Raw genomic sequence first — 15,417 nt, forward strand, 5'->3', positions numbered from 1 at the left:
GCTTCATTCTTCATGATGAATACCTTTACTGATCAGACCACTGTAGGACTAATCTGCTTCTACTTCCCTGCTCTTTTACTGCATAAAAATGGAAGTACTTCATAAAAAACATGTAAAGCTACCATTTTTGGCAGGAAACACGCCCTGCTGTGAAATAAGATGAAGCATTTTCAGCCATTTCTGGGATTAAAAACTTTTGACCACTGTCACAGTTTTGATCTGATGTGTGAAAAAATGTTTGGTTACAGAACAGCTCTTATTACTGACAGCATTTAAAGCTTTGATGTCTAGTTACTGAAGTTTTTATGATGTTTTCTATTACTGAGGCTTCTACATGAGACTCCTCGGTGTAACTTAAATGTCTTTATTTGTGATCTTAATACAAGACTAGTGTTGCAGCTTGACTGATGATCGTTCTGATATTTGCTTCCTTTTTCTTCACAATTTTGTATGTTTGTCAATGACAGGAGCCTAAATCATTATGTTTCTCTAAAGGCATGAAAACTGGAAGGAGCAAAGTGGGTGGAGCAGGATAAGGTCAATAAGCATCTGAAAAAGAAAACTACAACATTGTGTGTGTGTGTGTCTGTATTTGTGTGTGTTTATGGCACGTCAAACAGGGATTTTGGAGGAGATCATTCATAACTTGGACTACTGTGATGTCCTGGTGCTGGGGGAGGAGCTGAGCCCAGAACTAGAATCTCTCCAACTGCAGCCGACCTCTCTGCTAGGGAAACACCTTGACGCCACCAACTCCACCTCGGGCATGTCCATATATGGTAAGTTATAATCGATAAAGCTACATCGGGTGCATTTTTGGTGAGGTTTTATTAATACAACACTGTAACACTTCTGTATCAAGCCTCTGCTCTTTCTGCCCACAGGCGTAGACTCCATGTCAAACTATGAACAGGTGATTCGACAGGTCCGCTACTACAACTGGCAGCCTGAACAGCTGACAGAGAGGAGGTTTCGCCTGACTTGCTCAGAACTCAATGGACGCTACACCAGCAACGAGTTCAACGTTGAGGTCAGTCATTAAACATCTTTATATATTTTTATCCAGACAAGTGCACTAAACATGCATCACTGGTCAATGTGTTGTTCATTAAAAATAAATGAATAAAATAGCAATTAAACACAAAAAAATAACACAGGTAGTGTTGTAGCTCGTCCAACAGGGAAGGACAGTTACAGTAGTTTTGTCATTTAAAGGGATATTTCTGACATTACGAGATGGGGTTTTGTGGAAATATTATGGAGAATAAATATTTTACCTGCTGTTGATCGCTTTCTCAACAATCTCAGTTTGGTGAAATAGAGTTAGGTCTGGTTAGACTGATGACCTAACAGCTAGTCTGAATGCAGCAAAGACCAAAGTGGATTGCTGCTGTCTTAAAACTACTCCAGTCTAAAATCGCATAGTCGAACATTATTTTATTGACCATTTACACAACTGTCAAATGCACACTAAATGATTATTTACATAAAATTCTGTTTTTGCAAGCACAAAAAGAAGGTACATGTACGGTGACCCTGTAGTGCAAACCACAACGACATTAACGAAGCACAAAAACAAAATACAGAAACGCCATTACATTTACAAAATGGAAAAGGTAGGTCCCAGTGAGAGACCTGAGAAATCGCTGATTGGACCATAGACATTAATACGTATACGTATTACCTTTTCCGTTTTGTAAATGTAATTGCGTTTCTGTATTTTGTTTTTGTGCTTCGTTAATGTCGTTGTGTTTTTGGATTTTGTTTTTGTGCTTCGTTAATGTTGTTGTGGTTTGCACTTTAGGGCTACCATATACATCAGCCTAAGGTTACTTTCCTAATATTTCTGCCAAAATAACCATGTAAAACTGACATCAGTGTAAAGGCTTAAATAATAGCATTTTCACAAACCGCTATGAAATTTATAAAAATTAGAGTTGATTTAAGAAGACCAAGCAGACCCAAAGCAAAGTTTGCGATTTTTAAACTCTTATCTTCAAACTTTCATAATAGATAATGCAAATGCTTATAATAAAGTTTCAACATTTATTGTCATATGCACAGCAGAAACATGTTTCCTTGTACAATGAAATTCTCAGTTTGCTATCTGCATGAGTGCCAGTACAAAGAAGTCAAGGGCTTTGAAAAGTGAGCATAGTAGAACAACTAAATACAAGTAAATACAATATATACATACACACACACACACACACACATATATATATATATATATATATATATATATATATATATATATATATATATATATATATATATGTACAGCTATGGGTTAGCAGTGTAATGCATTTGTGCACCACGGAGATGAGAGAATGAAGAAGAAAAAAGCGAAAAAGTACGCATTCTGTAGTAGAACACGCAACTAGTATGCAAAAAGTAGGTCACAGACCAGAAAAAAAATCTATGTTCTAATTGTTGTTTCAGTCTTAAGGTTATTGCTTGAATAAGTGGCTGAGTAATTTTAATAGGACATAAAATCAGTGGCTGGGTACTCAGCTAATGCTACATGTTTGAGTCTTTTTGAACCCACTTCTCTGTAGTTGGAATTTTTTATTTTATGTTCATGCATGAAAGCACTAAAGAGTCTGTAACAAAAGGCTGAAGGTACTAAAGCAATTTGGTTTAAATAAAATGCAGCTAGTTGAGTGTTAAAGGAAATATTTCCCTCTTTAGCATTACTACTTGTTGATCGTTTTGGTTGATCATTAAACTTGATTTTTGAGGGTTTGCATACTGTGATATTCTATTGTAGCTCAGCTTCCAACTGCACCATATTTTCATTCAATAAATTTGAAAAGTTTAAAAACTTTTCCGCAATTTGGGCCATGACTTGTCATTAAGGGGTGATGGTGGGTCCCTAAGCCAGATCAGTTGAGAACCACTGCTTTGCATTATTCAGTTTTGCTTTACAAGTTTTGGTGAAAATATGATATTCCTGCAGAAAGTGGGTTCAGGCTTCACCAGAGGTGCTACAGGTTGCTGCTGCCGCTATTTGTGCTTTAAAATGATCAGAGATTGGGATGTAAATAATTGTGTAATGCTAAGCAGACAGCAGTGTAAAGGCTGCAATAAACTGGTGACCTGTCCAGGGTGGATTTCACCTCTTGCCCAATGACAGCTAATACCAGTGCCCTGCAAACCTGAACAAGAATAAGCAGCTAAAAAAAATAATAGATGTATGGTAAAGACTTATAAAAAATGTTTATAAAATTCTGGAGATCAGTCAAGGTCAAGGTAATCTTTATTATCCAGAGGGGCAAATATTTATACAGTAAGTAGCGAGCTCAGCAATTAAAAAACAAGAAGAATACATCCCACACACAAATAAAAACAAGCACATACACACTAACTGTCATCTGTTTAATAGGCCAGAAGCAACAAAATATATATATTTTTCTGTTTGCCCTTTCTGGCCAAGAATATATCTGGCTAGATGGATGTAGCTTAAACTCTTTTGCCAGTGGGTGACTGGAGTCCCTAAGGATTGAGTGAGCCTAACTAAAAACCCTTGACTTATAAAGTTGATGCAGGTCATTTAGGGTGCCTACCACTTTGCAGCACACTCTTACAATACCCTGCAGTTTGAGCAGGTTTTTCTGAATAAGAAGACCATACTAACTCGTGAAGGTCAGGACTGATTCAATCAAAAAAGAGTAAAACAATCTCATAAGGGTTTTTATCGACCTTAAAATGGCAAAGCCTATGATTAAAAAATACAGGCACCAATGGCCCATCAACATGGTGTTTGAATATCAGTCTGTCATCCAGAAGTATTTATACTCTTTTACACGTTCTACCGTCATACTTTTGGTCATCACTGAAGGAATAACATAAGAATTTCTCCTTAAATCAAACATCATTTCTTTAGTTTTTACACACATTAGTGTGTAAGTAGAAATCTTTACAAACAGTCCATGAACTCCACATAAACAGGACCTCAATCAGGATTGTAATTGTTAATCAAGGTTACAGTAACATAATTGTCAGCAAGCTTTATAATAGAATGACCTGGATATTGGCTTTGACAAGCATTAGTGTAAAGAATAAATAAAAGAGGTGAGTGAACATACTACCGAGGAGCTGTTTTAAGATGTCTGCAATCAATTTTGGTCTTGGCTGCATTTAGCCATTAGCTCGTCAGTCCTGTCAGACTTTAACTCTGTTTTTCCTGACTGAGGTAATTCTAAAAGCTCTCTCTAACAAGTAAGATATTGATTCTTCATAACTTTTTCCACAGAACCTGACTCCAAAATGTCTGTTCTTTAAGGGCTTCAAGGCTCAGTCTGCTCTGTGCTCCAGCTTTGCCCTCCAAATGAATAAAAGCAAAGTTAGCAGACCTCCATTAAGATTGTAAGGTCTGTGAGGGATACAAAGAAGCTTTATGCATTTTTTTTTTTTTTTTTGCAGCTTTTTAGTTTTTAATTTTTAGTACCTTTCCGCAGTCAGATTTCCCTGTAAAGTGACTAATGTTGCTCTGTGAGTCACGATAACTTTGAGTCATCCCATCTGTAAAAATTTAAGGGAATGATAAATCAAAAAAGGCATAAAAAGGATAGATGAGTTTGACTGTAACTTTACAACAACAAAAAGAAAACAAGACCAAAATCTTTGCTTTTGAGTATGACTAAAAATAATCACAGTGATTACCTGTTTTGGAAGAGACATTTTGGTAAAAAATTTATTACAGATTTTATTGGAGGACAGAGCGCTGCAGGGCAGGAGGCATGGGCTTGTTGCAGTTTTTATGATTCCTTGTTTCTCCTGATTCTCTATGATATGATATATGAGTTATAATGTTCTAAAGTTATAATGACTCATAGAAAACATATAAAGGAAAAACCAATAATAATAATCATTCTTTGTTAATTGGTTGCAGTGAACTAAAAGTTATGATTTATTCCTGTTCTTTATGATAAGTCATTACCAACTGGATACCCAAGTTGTTAATATTCACAAGCTTTATAATAAACACAGAAAACCAAAAGGGCACTATTAGATGAAATCTGTATTAAGATAACTTACATTTACAGTAAGAGTGTCTTCTTAATGAATGTTTTGTAGTCGTTTCTTAATGAATGTTTTGTAGTCGTACGTGAAAAAGAGATTAAAATCTAAATAAAAGTGCATATATGTAAGAATATACATACAATACATTGAACAAACAGCTTAATTTATCTGTAACTATTTGTAAAATTTACTGCTGATAGTCAGCAATGGTTCAAAGATTTTTTTTCCTGTTAATTGAACATAAAGCAACGTGGCTTTGCTGCCTCTGCTTTGAGCTCATTTATTATTTCAGAACAAATTTTCAAATGAATCATCCTAAATCATCTTCTCGCTATGAAGAATTTAGCACTCTGACATATTGGGGTACCAATACATTATAAAAGCCTGGTACTTACCCGATACGTACCGGGCACTGGCCTGTAAGTATATACCCAGTAAGTATGAGAAACTTACCTTCTAAATTCAGCTTAACAAGTCACTTGATAATATAACAAGGTCCCCACAGGTAGCAGATATATACCTGTACTTACCTGGTATGTACCAGGTATGAACTTTGCACTTACTCAAGTACATACCCAATATGTACAAGGTATGTATCCTGTACTTACTGGGTAGATACCTTGTATGTACTGAGTACATACCTTGTAATTATCTGGTATGTACCAGGTACATTCAGGGAACTTACAGGGATAGGTTTCATATCTGGTAATTATCCTGTGTAACAAGTCACTTCATAATACAGCCCTGTACCTGTAAGCAGCAGGGACGTACCAGGTGCATAAAGTACCAGGTACATATCAGGTATGTAGCCATTAAGAATAGTGCTGTATTATGTATTGTTATCCATAATTGTTTTACTATCAGTTTTGTGATCTGACACCTTAAATACCCCTTCCACATATAGTAAGTAATAACATAATTAATTTTCTTCTAATGTGCTGTAAACTGAGTCAGGTTGTTACTTACTGTAACAGTGATATCAAAATCCATTCAGTGTGCTGCAGTTTCTTCTTGTTCCTGATCTCAGCAAAGTTTGAACTTTTTTTTAAAAACTTATCACTATTGCACTGTCACATAGTTTGAACTTTAAAGGTACTGGGAGGAACCCCGTTTGAATTTCGTCCTCCTCTGCTCCTTCAATTCAGGTGAGCGTCTGGCACAGTTCAGAAGCCGGGGAACACGTCAGTCACATGGTAGCCCCACCTCTATACATGCAGGTGGTCCATCATCCGGCCATGATTAACGACTTGTACCCCAACCATGTTTCAGGTAGGAGAACATAATAGTTTGGATTTTAATCCAAGCTGACTTTAAAATATCATTTATGCTTTCTCTACGCATTGTCTAGTAGGTTTTCTGATTTTTTTTTTCCAATTCCAAACTGTCTCATATTAAAACTTTTTCTAATCTGTACTCAAAATCATCTTTTCTGCTAATAATCAATTTTTGCAAAAGCAGTCACAAAAGACAGAAAATTATTAAACGCACAGCATTTCTTGAAAGAATGCATGTCACCTGCCACCTTTCTTGTCAGAATTTTAGACTAACCTCATCTTATGATGGAAATGATGGAGTTGTAGCCATTTTGGTCAAACTGTGAAGATAACATTATGTGCAATCCCATGTGATATTGTAAGATGTCATGCTCAGAATATGTGTTGTTAATGACTCACAGCTACTATCACATCAAATGTTACCCCAGTATCTATAAAATTGAATAGGTTATAGCCAGTTTGGTGTTGATTAAATGTTAGTTACATAAATGTTGAATGTTGATTACCTGTGGTGGTCATCTTGAGTTGAATTGAATCCTTTAGTTAGTCAGCTGTAGATGTATATCCAGTGATTCATTTTTGAGTGTTTCATCTATCCAGTTGTGAGCAATAATTAAATTTACCATAACAATCAGCTTTTATTGGAACCCTGACGGTTGATCATTTGGGGGCATTGGTAATTAAACTCTTCTGCAATATTAATATAGCAACACTTACCCTGACTACTGTCATATTTCAGGGTTTCAGTGTCTTGAATATAACTTTTGTTCAGGCAAATAATTTTCCACAAAAGAAAATTCTTCTGTTGAGAGACTTTAAGTAGCACATCAATTCCAAATCAATTCAGTATTTTTTTATATAACTCCAATTCCCAACAAAAGTCATTTCAGTTCACTGTACAAAAGAAAAAACAAGTCCACTCATAAATCCAATTTAGATCCAGATTCAAATCCAATTACAGACAGGTCAATTCTTATTATAACAGAATACATTTACACAGAGTAGATTATAAAAAGCCAAGTAGTAAACATCATGGTATTTATCTAAGAAAGCCAACAGATTGCTATGAATCTTCACTCCATTCCAAGCGGCACACAGGCGACAGTGAAAAGAAACAATTCCCTTTTAATAAGGAAGAAATCTTTAGCAGAACCAGAACCAGGATTTAGGATGGGCAGCTATTTGCCTCAACGGGCTGAGGTTTCAGAGGAAAGAAAAGAGACACAAGAATGACTGGTTTCTATGGAAAGAAAAACACATGTTAATGGCAGCAGTAACTGCACATATAAAAATGAAGCAGAGAGAAGGAAGACAGCAGGAGAGTGGGAAAATGTGGTTAGTTTGTTCTCAAGCATACTAAACCTATAGCAGCATAACTAAGGGATAGCTCAGGAAAACCAATCCAACCCTAACTATAAGATTGATCAAAAAGGAAAGTCTTAAGCCTAGTCCTAAAAGTAGACAGGGTGTCAGCCTCACGGACAGAAACTGGAAATTGGTTTCATAAAAGAGGAGCCTGAGAACTGAAAGCTCTGCCTCCTGTTCTACTTTTAGAAACTCTAGGAACCACAAGCAAACCTGCAGTCTGAGAGCGAAGTGCTCTGTTAGGACAATATGGAACAATAAGATTTTTAATATAAGATGGAGCTTGGTTGTTGAGAGCTTTGCATGTTAGAAGTAAGACTTTAAATTCTGTTTTGCTGTTTTGAATTTGACAGGAAGTCAGCAGAGAGAAGCTAAACTTGGAGCAATATGATCTCTCATTCTAACTCTCAGTATCTGTGTTAAGTATTGTACCTGCATCTATCAGACTCTTTCAGGTTATTAGCTCAAGTAAAATCTTATTGTTTTGAGAAAGAATAAACAGGAATAAAAAGCATAGCTGCCTTGACAGCCCACTGATGGATACTCTGAGGGGGAATCCACACAGTTTGACATCCAGAAAAATATGACTAAAGAGGGAGGAAAAAAAAACATGTCAGTTATTCATCCCTGGGTAAACATGGCAAGATCCAAGGGAACGCTCAGTTCCTCTTTCTGAGTTTGTTTATCACACTGATCATCAGACTGCTGCTTTCATACGCAGCTTTTTTCTCCTCCTTCTGTGTGTATGAGACATTTGAAGGAAGGATTTTGTGGTAAAGAGGAGGGCCGATGGTCTTAATCTACCACATGAGATTTAATTATTCATCGGGCTCTAATGGATTCTACTTAGAGTCCTGGAGAGTTCAGTGGCCGAGGCTGTTAACAGAACTACAAGCTGGAGGGAGTGTGTGTGTGAAAATGAGGTCAGATGAGCCGAGGGGTGGAGGGGAGTGGGCTGGATGTTACGGAGCAATGTATGGCAAATAAATAAAAACTGAACGAAGAGAGAGTCCCAAATGAACGTGACGCTTTCACAAGTGCTGTATGTAAAGTATTGATGAATATTGGAGAAAAGTGATGAAGAAACTGTTGGACTCGGAGGGGCAAAATGAAGTTTCACTCAGAAACGGATCAAAGGCTGTAGATTCGGTGTGAAAATATACAAACTAGACTGAATCAAATGATCACTCGAAGAATCCTCTGTGAGCCTCACCCCCGTTTAAACGCACACACTTACACACACTAAGAAGAACTGCTGTGGAGAGAGAGGGCAGGCACAGAGAGGTTGTGATTTTTTGAGTCGGCTGGAGATCGAAGCAGACAAAATAAACATTTTAGTTAAGGAGAAATGTCTTGGTGAGTGCTGTGGCTGCTTTACAAAATTATGTCTTTTTGCAGTCTTGCTCAGCAAATCTTTTTTACATCAATAAATCTTTTAAAACCTTGTGTTTCTTTTTAGTTTCAGATCTCTGTGCTGAGACAAACAGCTGTTCTAGATAAGTATGCCATCAATGCTGCAGATTTTAGAAGCAGAAGCAACTTTCCGCTCTGCTTTCCAAACATACAGCATATCTGTCTTTGGATAGAAGCTGCAAGGATCAGAAGAGTTGCTCAAGAAGTCAAAAACTGCTAATAGTATTAATATAAGACATATTGCACTGCTGAGGAGGGAAAACATCAGCAGTGTTCTTAGAGAAACAAGTGTTCCTGCCCATTAGTTTGGACAAATTTAAAGGTTATTTCCAAACAATTTGGAGTTCATCGATATTCAAGTTAGTATCTCACTGGACTGCAACTGTTAGCAACTAGTTGACAAACCTTTTTTTGCAAGGGAGTCTCCAAAATGTCTTGAAACATTTGTGGGGGTTCTCAATTCCCTCGCATGAGTCACAGAGGCTTACAACATGGTCACTTGTACCATTTAAACACATTTAAACAAAATTTGTGCAACAAACTTTCTCTCAAAGTATTCAGAGTAGTCATAGGTGTCTCAGACCCGTTTTAAAGCCTTCTCATTTTAATCTACATAAATTCTACAGCACTAGAGTTGTATTTGGACGCCTGCACAGTTATGACAAAAAACATTCAAGGCTACAGCCCAGAATTTCCAGATCTAAAAATCATTCTGACGATAAATATTCATTTATATTTAAAAAATAGTGTACTACAGTAAACAAAATCATAAATGTGGGGATTGTTGCAAAGGTGGGTACAAAGTGGTCCAAGGTGGTCAACAAAATAATGTGTATGGCCTAGAGAACAGTTTTGCTTTGAAAAATTGGCCACTCAAAACATTGCCACACAGCTTAATGGATGCTGTGTGAGAAACAGAATTCAGTGAGACTGTAAGAGAAAATTTGCCTATTTTCTTGCATTTTTCTCTCAATTTTGGGTCAAACTAGTCTCCAACTATTGCAGCTTTAGAGGAAGAATGTCTCAACAAGTTCAACCTGAAACCAAACCACACAATGCCAAGAGACATTACAAGAAACCCAATGACCTCATCTAAGATCTCAAAATGTTCAGTGTTAAAGTTCATTTGCATCTGAACAACCTACAGAACTTTGAGAAAATTGTCCTTAGAACAGAGGCCAAAGTGGAGATGTGTCACCAGCAAAACATTTGGTGAAAACCAAACAAACCTTTTAATGCAAACCATCCAGCACAATGGCAGAGGCCACGTGATTGGGCACCTCGCAGTCAATGAGTCAGCCATGAACTCCTCTGTTTACAGAAGCATTCGAGAGGCAAATGTGAAGCCATCCATCAGGAACCTGGCTCATGCAACAAAACAGCGATCCCAAAAACACAGTAAAGCTAAAATAAATAAATAAAGACACTGCAATGATTTAGTCAAAGTCCAAATCTTTGCCGATTTAAAGTGTTGTGGTTGGACCTTAAAAAATTAAATAAAATAACTCCCCACAAGTTTGATATGTAAAACATTAGAAGTTAAGATTAGATTAAACTGAATTAAAAATCTGTAATTTAAAGATATTAACATGATGTAAAAAATATTATTTTTAGCTCTTTTTGGTGGCCTGTAATGCTCCTACAGCTGGTCTGTTCTCTAAGCTTTTTCACTAATGTTCCTTTAATATTGCTGGAGCTAAAGTTGATTAGAGCAGTAAAGCTGTGCATTAAACCATGGTATAAAGTAATGGGATTCTAAATAACAACAAAGAGCAAAGGGAAACAACAAAGTCAGGCTATGGCTTTCTTATTACAAGTGACTCCTTTCCTATTATTCATCATTACACCATGACTAAGAGAAAAATACTATTTATGGTGTTTAGAGTTACGAAAAGGATATTTTGAAAGAAAGAATATAGATTAGTAAAAGTTCAGCGCAACCTCTCAGTTCTAGGAAAACCAATGAATGATTGAATTCAACTGTGTAATCTAGCACTGATTTACAGGTTTGTATTAAGAATACAAAGTGAAGCTCTAAACCATCAAAGTGAAAAAAAAAATTATTTCAAAAGAGAAGAAGTAGAATAGGCTGAAAACACTGAACCAAAATAAGGACAAGAAAATCAAATGAACAAAAGAGGTCTGTTCTGATACAGGAAAATATATTCAGCGTTAAGGAACCTGATTAACATAACCATTTAAAGATAAATTTCTGCTACAGCAGCAAGAATTAATTCATGACCTGAAACTAAATACAGATGCCATTTTCAGTCCTAAGGCCTCTTTCACAATGGAAAACAACTTAGCTTGAAGACCTATTTAGTTGGAACGTGCCAAATTTGGAAAACTTCCTTTATTGTGAAGGTAATCATGATGCTGCTATGACCTTAATACTTGCTAAATAGTATTTTTCCTGCTTCAAATTCTCAGTGACCAAACCACACCAGTGTCTGCATCCCCAAGTCATAGATAGTTTGCCGACATGCTTCTCCAAGCTCCACCAGAAGCCGTAATATGTTTCCACTACATTTATAAACCACCACGTTTTCGCTATGGAAGTTTTGTGCACCTATCACATGAACCCACTCTGTTCTTAATACACGCCTGAAGACCTCGTCAACACCATGCCGACACCATCCATGTTCTGGATGATTTTTACATCACAGCCAAGTTGTTATCCAGTGTTAAGGGGGCCAAAAAAGGGGTGTGGATTGGGAAACTGTGTGCAGGGTCTTAAATAAAAAAAAAATGCCATTGGGTTGGTTTTATGATGTTCAGAACACATTTTAATATTGGTGTGATATAGCTAACTGAAACCTTTTGAAAATGAATTGATATATCTTTAAAGGCTCATTTAACTTTTTATTGCCTACATAGGAATATTATATCAACTTTGGTTTTGCTGCATTGTTTTTGCACTCCATTTCCCTTATCTCCCTTTCTCTCATGCTGTTCTCAGGTCTGCCGAGCGCTGCCACTGTGGTCATCGTAATGTGTATTGCCGCCCTGGTGGTGGTGGTGGTACTGGGCATATACCGCATCCACGTGACCCACCAGCAGGAGGTGAAGCTGGCAGAGACAAATAAAGAGACTGACATGAACTGGGACGACTCAGCTCTGACAATCACGGTCAACCCAATGGAGGTAAGAGGAGCTGAAGCTGGAATTGATGCTACAGAGAAGAGAATAGGTGGTAAATTAAATGGATAGGGTATTATTGAGTGGAAGCTACAAAAGAGAAAAAAGATGTTGTTCTACACTGTGCAGTTGTTGTCAGCTTAAAAAAATCTAACAACTAGGAAATGCCTCATAAATGTATATGTGTATATCCATGCTGTCCTTATGTACAATGAATTATGCCTCAAAAATGCATTAATTTCTAAACTGGAAGAAGTTTGAATTTTTATTGAGTACAGAAGAACCACATTCTTTCATATCTCACATTTATGGTTTAAAACATTAATGGTAAAATATTTACAAAAACTAGATTTAAAAAAAAATGCTACCAGAACTGAACTACTCTGCCCAAATATATTTTATAACTAAAATATTTGACTTTTAGAAATTGTGTTCACAAAAAAAGGAGGTTGTCATGCTGTCAGTAATCCATGTGTTCAAGGTTTGTGTGAAGGTCTGGTTTTCAGCCACTTTAACTGACATCCCACAGCATCGCTGTGAAACATCTAAGCAGGTCATAACAATTTGGCAGAGCCTTTATTGGCTGTCGAAAAGCCCTTTTCCTCTTTGTTCAAAGACACAAAAACCAACTCTTGAATGTACAAAATGTGATGCTCAGTAACTATTCTGGTACTCATCAAATGAACTGTTAGCTTTTTTTCCACTACAACACTTCCAGTGTTAGAGCCTGTTCTTTAATGGTTCTGTTAAAAAACAGCTTGTAATCAGCTCCACAGTCAGAGATCCACCATACAGCCACATCTTTATGTCACTTAAGACATCTCTTGGCCTGTCTGCTCCAAGCTGCTGACTGACAAATAAACTTCTCATCTTAGTCTCACAACTGGACCTTTAAACAGAAAGTCTCCACTGTTGGACACAGCAGGTTAAGCTGCAGCCATTCCTGTATTAGATAAGATCATGTGAGTAGTGGTCGTATCAATGAGCTAAAACCAGCTGAATGTGCCCATGGGGTGAAATTATTTTTGCCCCAGTGAGACTCTATTGGAGCTGCTTGCATTTCTGATCACTGCCTACAGGTCAATATGATAAATCTACTGATGAACGCGGACGGTGACCTCTCCTGCTCCAGCTGCCCTTATAGTCCAGCCACACCTGCACAGATCCAAGAGTTTGTCTTGTTATCCCTGCAAACAGATGGCCTAATATCACTGGCCTAATTTAAAAACTGCTGTTTCAAACAACAGCCATTGTTTGTGAGCTCTCTTTACAATGCAGTCTGGCATTTCTGATCAATGGTCAGTATTTATGAAGGCTGCTCCAAATGAGAGTTACACACATTGTTTCAATCATTTATATATAAAAAACAGAGATGAAAAGAGCTGGTATTGTTTCAAAATTTCATTTAGCGTTCAGCTGAAGACGGTGAACGCAGCTCTATGTGGTGTACACAGTCATTCATGACTGGTAATACATGTTGTCTATGTTTTCAAAAATAAGTTTTAAAAAATGATGATGAGAAACAACAATTGTATGTTATTCCTCTGCTAATTCAACTTCTTACTGATGTTGAAGCTTAGATTTTTTATCGTTCTGTTTTAAATTAAGCAAAATAAAAGTAAACATGGTGCCAACAACATTTTAATTGCTTGTTGATTCAGGCCCCGGCCCCCTGGGAAAGGTTTTGTAAAAATGCTAATGTTTTTTAGCATTTCAACAAAAAAAGGCATTTTAAGAACCCCAGAACAGTATTTTTTACAACCTTTTTTTCAAAGAAAAGCAATCTTAAAACACTTGTGTATTTTTGTGCAGACAGTCCAAATGCAATCTTTTGAAACGATGATCTCATGACCCCACTTCCAATCTAACTTACGGCTCGAAAGCATCTTTTTTTTGTGGTTTTTAAATTTTACAGCCAGTATACAAGCTTTATGTGTACACTCCCCACCTTGTTTCCTGTTTTTGGTGTATTTTCATGGCAGGGTTACAGCACCACATACAGGCCTGGCATAGTTACTACATTGCTGCCTGACTAATTTGTCCTTTTTAGTACATCCACTCCCAAACTTCTGAATTTCTGCAAATATTTTTCCTCACAGAACTTGGAGGAACCCCAGGCTGCAGAGGAGGAGGCCAGCGAGGAGGATGAAGAAGAGGAAGAAGAGGAGGAGGATGATGATGAGGAGGACGAAGAGGTTACCAGCGCTGAGTCAGATGACAGCGAAGAGGAAGTGGACGTACAGCTACCAAGGATGCAGCACTCGAGCAGAAAGGGTCAAAGCTGGGAGACCACAAGATGTTACTGAAACACATTTTCACACTGTCTTACTATCTCTCTCTGTCTCTCACACACTCACACACACACATTCACTGAAAGACATCAATACTGAAAGCTCACATCACATAGCTGAAAACAGAAAAAAAGACTTCATGCTCTAAAAATACATATTATTCCCCCCTTACTGGAAGATTACAAACAGATCAAAGTGATTCAGCTTTGTGCAAAAAATCTTTGTTTTATACGGATAATAAAACAATAATGTGAATTGAAGTTTGCACCTCAGTCATCCCTCACCAAAGCTCACTAAATTGAGCTCATCTGGAAAGGTAGGATCTATTTCTCTCTTGTGACTGCAGCTGCAGTCTTTGGTAAAATCAAGTAGTAGGAAATCCATATTTGACTCGGCACCACTCATCCAGCTCGATGTGTAAAATTTCACAGTCAGATTTCCGATGTCCCCATTCTAAGAAATTCTACAAGCCTTTTCATTTAAGAGTTGCAAAAGTTAAAAAAAAAGAAAAATTAAACTATTTTTGGTTTGTATATTTATTATTTATCAGTCTTTAGCCAATGTGGCAAAGCCAGGTGATTTTACAGAAAAAAGCTTATTTTCAATGGTACTCAAAAAAAAAAAAAAAATTTCAAAATAAAAAAACAAAGATCAGTGTGCTGTTGCAGATGTCATGTCGAACTAGCAGCAGGGTTTGAGTTCTGGGTTTTGGGGAAAGAAAGACGAGTCTCCTTGTACATTTTTATACCCCCCCCCCTCCTTCTTGTAAATACTGAGTATAGTGGGTGACAAACAACCCTCCTGATCCCTCTCCCTTATCAACCCCCACACACACACACATACACACACACACACAAAATGTCTACCCTCCTGTTCACCTGTACACAGCACACATCACCTGTACTTGTAAA

At 37.1% G+C, this 15,417-nt stretch overlaps 1 protein-coding gene across 1 annotated transcript in view; it reads left to right on the plus strand.

Moving 5' to 3' along the window:
• The window catches only part of LOC108239357 (calsyntenin-2), a 371,232-nt gene extending 356,238 nt beyond the window's left edge, over positions 1 to 14,994 (plus strand). Inside the window, exons 13-17 of the mRNA XM_017422019.3 lie at positions 621 to 779; positions 885 to 1,030; positions 6,171 to 6,294; positions 12,037 to 12,221; positions 14,315 to 14,994. Coding sequence (XP_017277508.1) covers positions 621 to 779; positions 885 to 1,030; positions 6,171 to 6,294; positions 12,037 to 12,221; positions 14,315 to 14,521 — 821 coding nt within the window. The 3' untranslated portion in view covers positions 14,522 to 14,994. The remainder of the gene's footprint in view (positions 1 to 620; positions 780 to 884; positions 1,031 to 6,170; positions 6,295 to 12,036; positions 12,222 to 14,314) is intronic.
• The last annotated feature ends 423 nt before the right edge of the window (positions 14,995 to 15,417 follow it).

This window comes from Kryptolebias marmoratus, linkage group LG2, assembly GCF_001649575.2.
Source record: "Kryptolebias marmoratus isolate JLee-2015 linkage group LG2, ASM164957v2, whole genome shotgun sequence".
Taxonomy (NCBI): Eukaryota; Metazoa; Chordata; class Actinopteri; order Cyprinodontiformes; family Rivulidae; genus Kryptolebias; species Kryptolebias marmoratus.